We start from the raw sequence: 16,405 nt of genomic DNA, 5'->3' as shown, positions 1-16,405 counted from the left end.
GGTGTTCTTGGAATATAACCATTTGTACTTTCTGGTGAAAACTTTCCATTACTGGACAATAGTCAGTAGGACAAATGAGGTGAACATCTCCAGCGGGGACATAGTAATTAAAACATAAAAAGGGGTTTTAATACTTTCTTGTTCTATACACAACCAAAAGGTAATAACGTTTTTTGGCTTTAAATATACTTTAAATAGGAGCTTCAGTTGCTTGTGCAAAATTTAAGTCTGTAGCTGCTGACTTTTAATAAACAGACACTATCCTGTCCAAGAATCCAGTGCTGTCCTCACCCAGGCTTGTTCTCAACCGGCCTTCAGGTCCCCAGTACTGGCATGATAACTGTGGGCAGCTGGCTTTGACTTCTTACAGCTTCACAGGCAGCTTCCCACTGCGCATGCTTGAACCTCGCTGCACTTTGTGAATGGTCCCACAGCCTTCTGGGACCTGTGATGTGTTCCAGAAGGTTGTGGGCAGGGATGGGGGGGGGGGCTTCTGGTGGATCTGCCATGGCGATCGGAGCTGAAGTGGGATCGGGTACCTGTGAAAGCTGAGCGGAACTTCCTTTTTTGGGTGAAGTTCTGCTTTAAGTTGGCTCTGTATGGTATGCTCTATCTGCAGTGTTTAGATTAGTGCAAGGGCACATCCTTATAGTCCACTCAGTTGGCATTGAATCAGGCAGGCCCTCCCCCTTCATAGTTAGTGGTACATCTTAAAGTGGAACTTTGTCAGAAAATTAAGTCCTACTAGATCACTTCAGTCTGGCCTGTTAGGCCTGGTCAGGCACACCCCCTTTGTGTATCTGCAATACATGGCTGTATAAGTATTGTGGTTGTTAATGCTTCTCTGCTAGCATAAAGCAGTGAGAAAAAAAAAAGGTATTCTTACTTATTCATTGTAGGACACGGCTCTGCTTTATATCATCAGCTACTGGTATAATGCCAACTACAGGAGTAGGATGCTAGATACAAAAAAAAAAAAAGACATCCCGGGATTGAGCCCTGCTAATAGCCAAATTCCCCACACTGTAGAACAAGCTCAATTACACCACAGTGCAAAAACAAAAAGTATTTAAACACAGGGCTGCAGTAAAGCTAGAGGAGGTGATGTGTCCTCCAAAAAATGCAGAATACATACATTTATGATGAGTCCAAAAAAGCCTATTTTTTAAGGCATTTGGAAGCACAAATATTTCACAAAAGTTCACAAGATGGGGTACAGGACTATAAAGAGAAAAAGTGCAAGACATAAGTACATAAATTGGGTTTAAACTTTAGCTGTTGAGTTGCTTTTGTCTGGAGTTCCACTTTAAAATAAAATGTATCATTTTTCAGTGAATAGTTTTTAAGCCTATAGACAATGTAGTCAGTGAGCATAGTATTTGTCAAATTAGAAATAAAAAAGATATGGCGCCTTTCCTCCAAGCTAAATTGCTGCCTGTGCAAAATCATATTACCATTCACATAATACAAAAAAGTAAAACCCAAAATGTAGTGAAACTTTGTGTACGCCTGCACCATATAGTTGTGCTGCGATATTTGTGTAGCTGCCCCTTTAAGAGAAAGGCTGTTAGGATATTTTTGTAAGGCTGCTTACGGTTTATCCCGCCAAATCCCTAAATCGTTTCCGGTATTTAGAATGCACACCGAGGTTCAGGAAGTGGCATGGCGGTGCACAGACCCTGAGTGTATTAGTGGCGAGATATTGGGCGCCACGTTTTGTACGTGTGAAATTTTAATACCTTTTTATTGCCAGGTTTTGATTAAACACTGCACAATGAGAGACTCTGCTTTTGTGGTCTTTGGGTGACATTGATGAAAAGACATCGGGCACACAGGACAAGTGATGATTGGAGGAAAAATTAGAGCAACAGTGCTTGGAGAGCATCTGGGGCAAACAGCACTTTATGACCTTTTCTTAGAAATAAGAGGGTCATGGATCGTGGTGGTCGTGGTGACACAGGAGGTGAAGCACTTTGGGAAGATTCAGTGGCACAGAAACAGTATTTCTATATTGGTGTTGGACTGCATGTAGTACCATTTATTGTTTATGATGTTTTGGGGTATAGTATTTGGAGATTGAGTGCGGGGAGTCTATGGGGAATGTAAGCGCCCACTTATAGTTTCACTTTCACAATTGGGAGCACCACTAGGTGCTCTTAAAGGGGCAGCTACAAAAATCTGCAACGCACCTGCCCTTAAAGGGGCAGCTATAAGAATATCGCAACACACCTATATGGTGCAGGTGTACATAAGGTTTCACTATATTTGCATTTCACTTTTGGGTATTATGTGAATGTTGTTATGGTTCTGCACAGGCAGGAAAGACGCCATATCTGTTTTATTATTTTTCTTTTTATTTGTATTTGGTTTATTTGGCTCATGGGCTTTAGAGATTGAGTTTGGGGTGGCTATGGGGCATGTAAACGCCCACTTATAGTTTTTACTTTTATTTGTCAAATTAGACACGCTGACATTTCCCAACTAGGGTCTATAGAATGGTGGCGCAGCATTGTAAAAAATGTGTATTGTTTTCATAATGAATATTTTATAGGCATCTTTGTTGTGTATTGACGGTGAAGCTGTGAGTAACAAATTTAATGGGTAAAACTGAAGAACTGATGAAAAGGTCTGTTTATTAAAACATGGTGTTCTCCCCGCAGACTGGTACTCAACTTTGGACATGCTGAAGGAAAGCTGCCGAATTGCCAGCAGTGCCAACTGGTCTGATGTCGATCTCTCTCAGTTCCAAGGTATACACAACTTCTTCTACAAAGAGGCCTGTTCATAGACTGGTGGGGGTGGTAGTTTTCTCAAATATTTATATATATGTCTGTGTGTGTGAAAAAATAGTTTGCATAATGAGAGGAGACACTTATCCTTCCCGTTAGTTACTTAACCATTCTGCTTTGTAACATTGTGTGCTCTGGTAAAAGAATTTATCACAGTTGTTCTACAGAGCTGTTGTGTAGGGCTTAGGTCCTCTTGACAGCCCAGTGGCATAATCTGAGTAGCCATATACAGAAGGTGACATGAAGGATTAAGTGACATGAGTAAATAAAAGGACATGCTGGTCATATTATTGTATTTACTCTTCTCTTCTACACAACTGATGTCACCACAGTGGCTGTGGCAGAAAGTGAGGCCTTATAATGGTAAACTGGGTGCCACTTGTATTCCTAAAATGAATAACTCTGCCACAAAAAAAAAAAAAAATTATACAAAAGTGCATGTTTATTCACAGAAATAAATAGCCTCCCTCCTGACCCTATTAAAGCGGTAAATGTAATAACTAGTGGTGCACCGAAATTAAAATTCTGGTGCTGAAACCGAAAATTCAAAATGCACTTGGCCGAAAACCGAAATGCGCAGATTTAAAAATGAATATATTTTTTGGAAAACAATACACTTTGATTAAAAAAAATTAATTTGATATATATATATATCCTAATTTTTATGTAAAATATGAAAGAAGATGTTACGGCGAGTAAATGTTGGGTACAACATGTCACGCTTTAAAATTGCGCACACTCGTGGAATGGCGTGAAACTGCAGTACTTAAAAATCTCTACGGGTGATGCTTTAAATTGTGTACAGGCTAGCAGTGTAAAGTTACAGAGGAGGTCTAGTGCAAGAATTATTGGACATTCGTGGCGATACCTCACGTGTGTGGTTTGAACACCATTTACATATGTGGGCCTACGTAGGCTTTCACCACTACATGCAAGCACGGGGGGACAGGGGCACGTTAAACTTTTTTTTTTTTTTTTACATTTATTTAATGTTTTTTTTTTTCCTTGAACTGTCCCTTTTCAAAAAATGTTTTAATCACGTTTATTCTTATCACAAGAAATGTATGTATCCCTTGTGATTATAAATAATTAGTGACAGGTCCTCTTTATGGAGAGATATGGGGTCAATAAGACCCCATGTCTCTCCTCTGCTATGTAAAACATTGAATCAAAAAAAGCATTGATCTAGTGCTTTAAAAAAAAAATAATAATAATTGCCAGAACCGGAAGTGGCATCGCGCCGATCCTCCTTGGGCATAGAGATGAGTGGAGGCCATCTTTCCTTCACTCATCTCTATGCCCAGTGCCGGGATCACTCGATGGTTTCTCAGGTAAGGCTGAGAACTACCAAGCGGCGAAGGGCAGGGTTTTTTCGGTACCTGTATCGGTGCTTTTTTTTTTTTTTTTTTCAGCAGATGACCCAAAGGGGTGTTTTTGGCCGAAACTACAGTGCATCCGTAGTAATAACTACCTTTCCCACGCACTGGAATAGTTAAATGCTCCTGTTTGTCTTGGGTACTATTAAAAAGAAGTTTTACCTTCCCTTATTCCTTGCTCCTCTGCCAGCTGGCACTCTCCTCTTCCCTTTTATGAGCCGGGTTGTAGGCAGGAGTTGTCCTTTATAATGCAGGGCCTCTGGTCCTGCATTGTCCCTGATGACAACAGAATGCAATTGCTGGATGAAAGCTCCCAAAGAGCAGAGACTTCATGAAAGCAGTTGCACAGAAAGGAGCCTGTAGGAGCAAGGCATAAGGTAAGTAAATCTACTTTTAATGTTTCCATGAACTAAAACAAGCATTTAATCCAGTGTTGAAGGGAACCCATTTGCAAATGTAGTTTCTAAATGTTGCCAGAGTACAGATGGGGTTTTTTTTACTTAGAAACCGAAGCTGCTGCACACAGCACATGCATCATTACTCCCCATATGCTGTGACTGGTTTGTCTTGTGAATGTGCAGGTTTAACTTAATTTATTCACCCTGTGAGCTGCAGGGCACATTTACAGACTTTACAAGTTTGGTACCCTTTAACAAGTTCCTGCTTGACCAATAGCAAAATGACAGCTGAGCGGGACTTTCACTGATCCAGGTGTGCATCCTGTGACGTCCTCCCGTATCGCTGCCTAGTGCGCATCCACGGGCCCATTCTGTGTCAAGATCTGTCACCGTCCATCGGACGCAGCTGATGACCGATCCATGTACCAGCCCGTTGCTGGTACTATGTGACAGCTGTGGCCAATCACAGCAGGTCACATGACAATCACAACAAAAAACACTGAATGAATCAATTTCATCCAGTTAAATTCTTGCCTATAGCTGTGAAAAAAAACAAAATACTGATAGTTTCCTCAGAGTAGTACAATGTTGCTATGGTAACACTATATTACTCTGGTCACAATGTTTGATAATAGAAAAAAAGGAAAAATAAAATATATATATTTTTTTAATACTGTTACCAGTCAGTGTTCCTGATCACCACCACACCAGTTATATGATGACGCTGTACTGCACTGGTGAGAGTACGTAAAAAATGTGAAAACAAAATGGTGAAAATTTTTTTTCCATTTATTTTCCAAAAAATTACAACTTTAGAAAACTTACCATGCATCTTACTAAATACCGCAGAGTACTTTCCATAAAGGGGTAATCTGGGGGATTCTGTCCTGACTTTTTTTGGGCCTCAAAAAGGTCATCAGTACATGAGGATTGATTGTCAGATATATACCATAGTTTGTGGACTATAACTTTCCTGCAGACTAAATAATATACACTAATTTGGGTTATTTTCACCAAAGAAATGTAGCAGAATACATTTTGGCCTAAATTTATGAAGAACAATTATTTATTTGCAAAATTTTATAACCGAAACTTAGAAAAACTTGTTTGTTTTTTTCAAAATGTTTGGTCTTTTTTCATTAAAAAAAACAAAAAAAAACCCAGTGGTGATTAAATACCACTAAAAGAAAGCTCTAGTTGTGTGAAAAAATAATAAAAATGTAGTTCAGGTACAGTGTTGCATGACCGTGCAATATAAAAAGATTATTTTTAACTTTTTGCTAAACATCCAAAAATAAAAAAAAAAAGAAATCGGCATAAATTTTGGCCAAAATGTATTCTGCTCCATGTCTTTGCTAAAAAAAATCCAAATAAGTGTAAATTAATTGGTTTACGCGAAAGTTATAGCGTCTACAAATGGCAGTATATATAATTTTGTAAAATTATATTTAATAAATTTTGTAAAAATGTAATATTTATTTATTTACGTTTTATACTAGTAATGCGGCGAGCACTTATAGCGGGGTGGCCGTGGGCAATCTGACACTGGGTGGGAATTGACTAACTGCCACTGACATCTCCATTGAGATGCAGTGACCAGTGCTAATGACACTGGGGCGAGCAAAGGGTTAACTGTGTGTTAGGGAGTGATTTTATTGTTTATGGTGTGCTTTTTTTTACTAAGCAAACCTACTGCTTTCTATCTCTCTGTACGGGGAAATAGAAAGCAGCACGTCCATCCTGACATCCTTTACACACAGATCTCTCCCCTCTCAGTTGTGCCAATGCTCACCGAATCCCGGACGAAAATTGCTGGCTGGGACCTCATCAGGAGCCACTAGCAGCGCGGGTTGGGTGACGCGCACGCTCCCCCTACCTGGAAATGCGAAATCACGTTTATTTGCGTGATTTTTTCCCAGTGAAGCCGCCCTATAGCAGTACATCTGCTATGGGGCGGCGAGTAAGTGGTTAACAGGTGATGCACAGTAGTAAAAACTATCCTATTTATTCTTTCCAAGTTTATCCAAAATGAATTAAAGGCCAAGTCCATAATTTCATAATTTGCCTTCAGCACATCTCTGGGCTACTCTGATCACATAGCTGCATCATCTAAGTCTGGGTATTTCAGATTCAGTGCCTACACGTCCCAGTTGTCACCCCAGCAGAGGAATTCTGCAGTGTGCCGACATGGTCGTGGGGCCAAAACAATTTGTAGTCAAATTGCAATTCTTCCATCCCTATAACTTCAGGGACATAACTGTACAGGCCTGAGGTTGGAGGAAAACATTTGAATGAGTCCATGCATTGCACCTGTGCTACACTGATCACATTTGGAATGCTCAGCAGGCTGCATTCCAAAAACTAGTATTTTAACATTTTTTTTTTTTTTTACTGGAGCAGTTTTGCTGCATTTACTGTTTGCAAAAGGTGGACTACGCCTTAAAAAAAAAAAAAAAATTGGAGTTGGGCTTTTCAAGTATTTTTATTTCCCTTTCACTGCATGCAGAACTAGAAAAATCGTGTTCGCTGAGGTTCTGCTTGAATATGTAAATTTATGGTAATATTTCTTACATAATTGATGAAAAATGCCAGTGTCCCTGTAATGGCACATGCTGAATTCTCACTTCAGCAACATGTACGGTTTCTAGATAAAAGTCTCTGGAAAAGGAACCGAATCCCAGGAATTAGCACCAATGATTGCGGCTTGCCTCTCGAGATTTAGCAGGCTGTGATTCAAGTCCTGGAATCTTACAATAAATATGCAGCTGCAATAAGTAGTCTGACATCTGTATACGAAGACTGTATACTGTGTACATCTTCTGCTCACATCTACTGCTGACTAATGTGCTGCACAAGCTCCCACAGCATGATTTGTAGATTTAAAAAAAAACCTCAGCCACTTATCCATCTCAGCGGTTTTCTAGACAAACTCCAAATTGCCTTTTTCTTCACACCACCGGCTTACGATTGTAGGTGAACTCAAAGTGAACCTTTTTATTATTGCTGTAAGACATACAGGCAGCATTCAAGAAGGAACAGTTGGCATTGGTAGCGTCCATGTTTCTTTCATAGCAGTTTTTCTTGTAAACCAATGTCAGATCAGGTTATGAAAAGATCTTCAGTAAATTGCCTGTCTTGTTCATCAGGAGCAATATAATTTATACCATAGTTAATACAAGGGTTCGGCAAACGCCATGGAAACGCCAGGTAGAAAAAAACAAAATTTTTACGTAATATGGCGTTGGAGCGTCTTTGGCATCCAGGACATCCTGAATTCTCCTGAGAATTGACAAATCTAAATCTTGGATGGTGGGAAAAAAATGGTCTGCCAACGTGTATATAGTCGCTGGCAGTGACCCTACCCTTCAAGGTGATGATGGGGCCTGCAGAATATCAAGATATGGCTGCACAAATCATGATTGCGCCGCCACCATGCTTTACTGTTGGCACAAGTCAGTCCTGGTCGTAAGCTTGGAACAGTGTTTGCCACACAAAAACAAGTCCGGTGGTTGGGAACAGTGTGAAGCTCGGAAGACCATGTTAGCCTTCCATTGATCGATAGTCCACAATTTATGGGTGTTGCACCACTCTCTCCTTTTCTGAGCATTAATATCGATCTCTAGTGGCGCTTGCAGCTCAACCGTTAGTGTTTTGCTTTTTGTAGACAAGGGCTTTGGAAGACTGATATATTGAGCTCTGCAATCGCTTTTGCAGCAGTTACTTCTTATTCCGGGTCACAATCCTGTGCAATGTCCTTTTTGTCTTTCAGTCAGTTGACCATGTCAACAGCACTTGTGATTATCAGACATTTTCCTGGAAACTGTATATGCCGTCATAACCTTTGATACTGTACCTTGCGACATGACAAATAAATTGGCATCTTCAGTCAGAGGCATCAGCTAAGCGGGAACCAACAATTTGCTCTCTTTGAAACTCTGACCTGACTGTGTATCACTAGCAGCTCATGCAGTGAATGACGAAAGTGAGGCTTCCCACCTGTTAGCTAGGTGTCTCATCACACAGCGGAAGCCAAAATTTGTTACATCACTTCCGCAAAACATGTCGACCCTTTCACACTTGCAAAGCATGTAGTGTTTCCATATTTCTGTCCATCCCCTGTATATCTTCATGCATTTGGATTACAGGTTCTTATTTCTTCTGCAGGAACTAGTGGCTGAGATAAAAATGTAAGAATGCCATTTTAACATTCGCCGTGTCCAAAGCAATGTGTTTCATTTTATAAACCGTATTGAAAAAGGTGCAGTTGTATGCTGTTACAGACACAGACCGTTCTCATTCCTGATACTCTGACAGATGTGGGTAGTAGTAGGTTCATACGTCTCTGTAGATGCTGTTAACATAGATTTTGTTTCCTCTGGTTTTAGGTTTGGTGGAAAGCATGAGACAAGCAGATCTGAAGAATTGGTCACTTGATCAGGTCCAGCTGGCAGACTTGTGCTCCTCCCTCAGCGAGTTCTTCAATCACACCGGCTTCATCCATCCACAGAGCAATGTACAGTCACCCGTGTGTCATGGGAACATGCACAGCTCCAAACCCTCACAGCACCTCAGCACAGGCAAGTATTTTTTCTTTTTTTTTTAAAGACTGTTATGCGGATTTTCACATAATCGATACACCAATGTGCAATTGATGACCAACTTCTCAAAGGCTGATGTCCAACCTGCATATGGCCTAAGCTGCCCTCCATTCTTCTACTATATTATCAGAGCGTGATGGTCAGACTCCACCCCCCTGACATCTCTGTTCATCCCAGTGAGAAGTTTAGAAGGTAAAGAATGAATTGGAATATGATAGCTGACAGAACACTGTAAAACATAAAACAAATATTGCTGAACCCATCGAGGTGAGCCGCATATGGTGGTCCAAATTTACATCCATTCCTGAATCTTCAATGATGGGTGGATCAATCCTTTACAGGCACTTGCGAATAGAGACCGTATGTATGATGGGAATTTGTGTAAATGTACGCTTGGCGATCTATCAATAAAAATGCTAAGAGGAGTACCACCAATTTTGTTAAAGAAGCTGTGTACTCTATATAACATTTATTGTTACTTTTGATATTCTCATCTAATGTAAAATTGATTTCCTTCTTGTCATGTGAGGGACACTGTTGGGATTATACTGCTGCCTACAGGAAGATTGTACACTGGCAAACAAAAAAAAGCCCCCAGCCTCTTCTCTACCCAGCGTGCCTCAGCTTTTTGCTAGTGTCCTAGTAGGTTGGGATATCTTTTCTTCAGCTCTGCTGAGGAAAGTCCAACCAGTCTTTGCTCCTTGTCTCCTTCTGTTCTGCCAGGTGAGGCAGAATCCCCTTCCCTGTCATTAGGGGCCTGTACTGCAACTCAGAACTTTGTGGCAAGATTCACCTAATTCCTCATAGATATTGAGCACAAGGACCCCGGTGCTATCTACTGCAGAGTCCATTTCTGAACTTTCTGAGACCTTAGAACAGGCAAGGCCACTGGTGACTGTGACCATCTCTTATTCAGAGTATCAACAGTCTATCTGTTTAAGACACCTACGGTCTCCTGCTGTCACCTTGGAATTACAAGGGGTTGTTTTGGATCATATTGATGCAGTGTGTGCTACCCTGCATTTGGCGGATTAGCCTGCTGTCTCCAGCCCGGGGTCTTTCAGTGCTTCTACTCAGGGAAGGCCTTTCACTACACCTGTTATTCGAGGTAATCCTATATGTAGACCTGAAACACTCTAATGGTCCTGAGCCTCACCTGAAGCTGTTCCCTCATGATAGAGAATTTGTTTAACAGTGATTTATACCCACTGTGGATTCCCCAATGACCTACCTTAACAGGAAAACTACTAGATTGGTAGAAGGCATGCTTACCTATAAGGACTCTACTGACTGGCAACTGGAATGCCTCCTTAAATCCCAGTTTGATCTGGCAGGTTTTGGCCTCTGTCTTGTGTTGGCAGTGACCTTAAAGTGATACTAAACTCTTAACAATTGTTGTGTTGCCCACCCCTCAGTTGGACTTTTCTTGGATGTCCCAACAGTACTTGAATTCCTGTGCTTCCTAATGAATTAATAAAAATACTTGCCAATAAATTATTTTATTGGAGTCCATTGAGGGTCACAGGTCCCATCCCTCATGGAGTTTATAGTCTTGGGTACTGCTTGCTATATAGTGAGTTATGCTGAATGGCCTGACCTAGAATTTATTTGTTTGCCATTGCCCAGTCCTCCTGCAGGTGAAAATATAACCCCAACAGTACCTGAATTCTTCTGTTCCTCAAATGATTCCAAGAAAAGTATTTTATGGTGAGTACAGCAATCCAATTTTTGCTTCCACTGTGCTACACACTGTTACATTACTCCTGCCAGTTATTGTGAAGAGAGTTGTTCAAAAGGCAGAGACCTGCCAGACAACCAGCTTTAATCTCCCAGATGACACTCTGCCCCCCGAGTTACATTGCAAGAGGCAGGGTGAGCAAGCTAAACTATATGAACTGAAGAGAAGAGCTGATTATGCATGGTGTGCTACCATATACCCAGTCATGGGCCTATAATGCATACAGGGAATAGTAGTGTGGAAGAAGGTTCAAATCTGTATTTGATTCAGCACAATTAAAAAAGGTTAAGCTTGCAACCTGACAGACCCACACGTCTCGCTTAGCAACCTGGAAACCGGTTGGATATGATGACCAGTAGCTGAATAGGAAAGGAGCGCAGGAGGAAGGGAGTGAAACAGGAATGGTAGAGATAGTTTGTTGGTCTTGGAAATTTACTTGGCAAAACGACTCCACAGACTGCTATAGATGCTGTTTCTTTCCTACAGGTAATGTGTATCTCGACTCCAGACAAAATGTTCCTACATCAATGATGGGACCTCCGAATTACACTCATATACCGCCAATGAGCACTACAGGATCTGGTTTAACAGGTAGGTGCCTGCTATGTATGCGTACCATCAGTAGACAGATTTGCTGCATCTTTTCAATTCATAGGTGCCAAGCAACCCCTTCATGTGGGAGACAACCAAATCAGTTGTTGGTTTTGATTGCATTTCCCAATGTGGCTCCTAAATGATTACATCTTACACCTTATCTGTTTATTATCTGAGCATCTATGTCCAGTTCAGCACTGGTCCAAGCACCGGCAATTACCTGACCTCAGTCTGCAGCTTCTGTTAATGCGTATGACTTTCTGTAGTTTGCTTTGGATTGCAGCTCTGCATAGATCAGACTGATACGCGAACCTTTGCTAAACATAAAGACCTGTACGGTCACATCATACATTGCTGTACATGCACTAGTGTCTTCACAAACCCCCTTCTGGCTGGCATTTGATTTGTATGGTGACCCAGACTAGAATTTTTGATGAGCATAATCAAATTAAAGGCCAAATGAAGGGATTTTTTTAGAACTTGCTTCTTTCTCTAGAAGTCAGTGGGAATGCAAAAGAAACGGGAATCTGGTTTATGCAATTTAAAAGGTCAAATGCACTTGCCAATGAGTGATATCAGAGGCATCTCAAACACAAACGGAATGCATCTGAATGCTTACTACAACTGACAAGCCCAAAGCCCGTCTACAAAGATCCTATATCTTTCTGTGAAGATTCTGGGTTTTTTCTTTTGGGGGGCGGGCAGATGAATTGCAGAGCTAGTAGTAGTAGTTTCTTCTGATTAGCTGGACTTCTGTTTCTGTAATACACAAACCATTTTGCAGCTCATCCAAATAGCTCCATTAGAACTGAGGAAACTACAGTAATGGGATGAGTGGCGAAAAGATCTTCCACATTGCAGAACCAGAAGTCCACTCTAATGTGACCAACTACTAGCAGGCCACATTAAACTGCTCCATGCAGAGCATTTAATGCTGATGTATTCAGTAAAATGGAAGGAGGATCTGGTCTAGGCACAATTAAACTTGGCTTCGCTGCTGATGTGCTAATGGGTTACATGCTGCAAGAAGGGGGAAGAAAAAAATGACTAATCAGTGTGCTGCTTCTTCATTCTTCAGTCAGCAGGCTGGGGGTTGTTTTTCACTAAACTATGTTTCTGCTGCAACAGTTAATAAAGTCTTCAATCACTAAGGAGGACTGTTTTGCCTCCACCATGGAGTTGGTGTAAGGTTCTGTTATGCCTTTTCCATCTCAAATCTTCCAAAATGATAGGAACTGCACATAAATATCCAGATTTGAGCTTCTTTGTTATCTGGAGATCTTCTGTGATGGTTGTGAATCTGGCTGTGCTGCCTGGCCAGCGTGTCTGTATTACAAGACTGGCTGCACAGAATTGTACATTATTTTTTTTTTTTTTAGCAGGTAAAATATTTGTTAGATTTATTTCAGCTGCATTTGCAGATGCTTGACTTAAAATCCACTTTAAAGAATACGTTTACCTTTTGAGAACATGTTACATGTTCCACCCATTTTTAGACTGGAACATGTAACCGGTTCCCTCTGTTATTAGAATAGAACATGTAACATGTTCCCAATCCTGCAGCCTACTTCCAATTCCCCTGCTAATTGTGACAGCAGGCCAGATATCTTCTCCTTACACCTGCCGTCACAATTTGAAAATATTGTGGCTGTGCTGGGCTCCAGCCCCACATGGCGATGTCATTCATTTACAGAGATATGTGAATGAATGAACTTTTAAATACTTGACAGCCTTTGCGACTGCTGGCTTGTAGTCCTCAATGAACTATCAGAACTAGTGAGCACTCCTAGGTAGTTCATTGAGTCATCCTGTAAACGCTGCTATACGAGGTACAAAGCAGATGGATGCAGGGGAGGCCTGCTGATTGCGGGTGAAATGCTTTACAGGCACCTAAAAAAAAAAATTGCACATTTTTTGCCTGCAATTTATAATTGACATGGGCATCTAAACAAAACTGGGCACTAAACATTCTTTTTCCTCTGTCACCAGGACACCACGGAGTAATGAGTCAAGCTCACATCATGCCATCCAGCTTCCACATGCGTCGCCCTCTTCCTGCAGATGACATTCAAGATGACTTTGACTGGGACTCTATTGTATAGCACTCTTACAATGCAGTACTTCTTTCGTCTTGTTACCCCGTTGTTCTTGGTGTAAGTGACCATGAATGTGATGCGGAAAAAAAAAAAGTAAGGTAAAGCCCTCAAAGTGAGGAAAGCAAAAGAAAACAAACTGCTAACCATGTTGACTTTGATGACAATCAAAACTTTACTTAGCAGGATATGTGAAACATGTTTTGAGTTGACCCTGTAAATCATGTTCGTCCCTCTGATAAGCTGCAGCCGCTCACTGTTGTCTTGTGACTCTTGACAGCTTTTTTCGGCTTTTTGTGTTATCTGATGTCGACCCGCGAGTGCAATACTGACCCCCTGGACAGAATCTCTCTGAACGTATCTCCCACCAAACTGCATTTCAATCCCATCCTCTTCCCCGCCCTTCTGGACAGACTGCATTTCTGGGACGCTGCCTGTCCTTTTTATAAGTCAGATTTATTTATATGAGCTAAGTAGTGTACTTTTTATTTTATTTTGAAGGAACTTTTTATTGTTACTCTTACACTGCCATTTTGAAGAGCAGCAGAAATCTGGGGTACCATGTGCCCTGTGCCGATGGAGTTAGTGCAATGTCAATCAGCCCCCCTTTTTTACTTGTATGTATATAAAAGTGCTTGCAAAGGGAAGTTTCTGTGTTGCCAGTAGCAACTGTTCCAATTCTTTGCCTTGTACTGGTAAAGTTGGCTACATGGATTCTGTTTACTACAGACAATGTACTTTCATTTCAGTGGCTTGTACATGAGGTCTGCTGTGCCATGGTTGCTTTCCTGACTATGGAGCCCTTGTCCGTTCTTTTGCAGCTGAGCTTTTACTGTGGCCATGGTTCTATTGTACCTGTGCTGAGATTTCACAACAAAGGATGAGATCAAGAATAAAAGGTGAACTTTAGGACTACAAATGTATACAATTATGTATTAAAATCATTACATTGAGCTTGTGATCATTCCTGAATCTCTCTAGTTAGCAGCCTCCTGTTATCACCTGCACAGCAGTGCTCAGGCTGGGAGAGAGAGAGCCAGATCTCTAAGCCAGTTGGGCTTTGATGCATGCACATGTGCTATCAACTTTATTAGGTACATCTGTTCATTTGCTTGGTAACACAAATTGCTAATCAGCTAATCACATGGCAGTAACTCCGTGCATTTAGGTATATAGACATAGTGAAGACTACTTTCTGAAGTTCAAACTGTGCATCAGAATGAGGAAGAAAGGGGGATTTAAGTGACTTTGAATCTGGCATGGTTGTTGGTGTCAAACAGGCTGGTCTGTGTATTTCAAAAACTGCTGATCTACTGGGATTTTCACGCACAACCAGGGGCGGACTGACCATTTGGGTATTGCCCGAGGGCCTGGGGTCAGTAGGGTGCTCCATGAGATGCCCCTAGTACCTTTTTCATAGGCTTTTTTGGGTGTGGTTTGAGTGTGGGCAAAGACACGAGCCCCATGATTTCCTATTGCCCGTGGGCCCCATGAGTTTTCAGTCCTGCTACTGCGCACAACCATCTGTAGGGTTTACAGAGAATGGTCCAAAAAATAGAAAATATCCTGTGAGTGGCAGTTGTGTGGACGAAAATGCCTTGTTGATGTCAGCGGAGAATGGCCATCCCTTTATGACTACAGTGTACCTATCTTCTGATGGCTACTTCCAGAATTATAGTGCTTATATTAATTCCAACACCTTGTTGAATCTACGCCACGAAGAGTTAAGGCAATTCGGAAGGCAAAAGGGGATCCAACCCGGTACTAGCAAGGTGTACCTAATAAAGTGACCATTGAAGTCTATAGGCCATAGATAAGAGTAAGCGCTCACAGGATGAAAACAAGAATGCAGATTTATTATGCCCGTGTTTGGGTGAGTCACAGCCACCTTTCTTGGGAAATGCTCCAAGATTTTATAAAATTAATCAAAAGTTCTAAAATATCAGTTTTAATCTATACCCTTATAATACAATTAAAACCTTTCTAGTTCCTCTTTAGCTCTTGATCTCCTCTTTTGTTGTTTAATTCTAGTATAGGTTTGTTTTAGTGTTTAGATGCAGTGGACTGTATGGTTCCATTTTCCCCCCTGTATGCATAGAAAGATGACTGATCCCAGTCTATTTTTTTTACGTGGAGTCTACAGTTTACACTTCATATCGCTGCCTTTACTGGGGAACTGAACCATGGAAGTGGGCTATTTTGAACAATAAAGACAAGTTGCATTATCACGGTTTTCCTAGATCAGCTCTGTTAGAACATAAATTAGATTATGTGGGTAAATATGAATCCCAGTGCCAATTAATACTGGGTAGTATGAGCTGTGATGACCATGTTTTCCCAACACGGCCACTTTTGGTTCCATCAAGAATCTTTGCACGCCCACTAACTGAAAAACGTTTCAAATAGCAAGTGAGACCACCAAGATGACTATACACACGATATGATATTTAATGTCAGATGTCTGTGAGAGCGATCGTCTTTACAGATGGCAATATCTAAAAAATGTTGACATCCATATCAGCTACCCAGCTTTTTAGTGGCTTTTTAAAAGACATTAGCAAAGGGATCCTGGTCCCAGTTCTGAAACTTTTTATTACTGTACTTGGGTTGACAGGGTGAGGTGGTATATTCTTACTTTTGTAGAAGTAACAAATGTGTCTTCAGTTACACTTCTGCCTAAGTGTTTCCTTAACTGAATTTGCACAGTGTGAAGAGCAGAAGTCTTGCGTATTGAATGCTGAATGTTCTGTACCATTTCATAGTTCCACTGAGCAACTGTGGAAAATGAAGTACCGTAACATCTATGGCTTCAATGCTGC

General features: G+C 41.1%; 1 protein-coding gene across 1 annotated transcript in view; it reads left to right on the top strand.

The window, feature by feature from the left end:
* FOXJ3 (forkhead box J3) overlaps positions 1–15,814 on the top strand; it is a 113,323-nt gene extending 97,509 nt beyond the window's left edge. The window contains exons 10-13 of the mRNA XM_089688883.1: positions 2,661–2,750; positions 8,949–9,140; positions 11,386–11,490; positions 13,483–15,814. Coding sequence (XP_089545009.1) covers positions 2,661–2,750; positions 8,949–9,140; positions 11,386–11,490; positions 13,483–13,595 — 500 coding nt within the window. The 3' untranslated portion in view covers positions 13,596–15,814. The remainder of the gene's footprint in view (positions 1–2,660; positions 2,751–8,948; positions 9,141–11,385; positions 11,491–13,482) is intronic.
* Positions 15,815–16,405: the final 591 nt, after the last annotated feature.

The sequence above is a fragment of the Staurois parvus genome, unplaced genomic scaffold, assembly GCF_062004578.1.
Source record: "Staurois parvus isolate SC_StPar_1 unplaced genomic scaffold, SC_StPar_1.0 ptg000458l, whole genome shotgun sequence".
Classification (NCBI taxonomy): domain Eukaryota; kingdom Metazoa; phylum Chordata; class Amphibia; order Anura; family Ranidae; genus Staurois; species Staurois parvus.
This window is presented reverse-complemented; position numbering and strand designations above follow the sequence as displayed.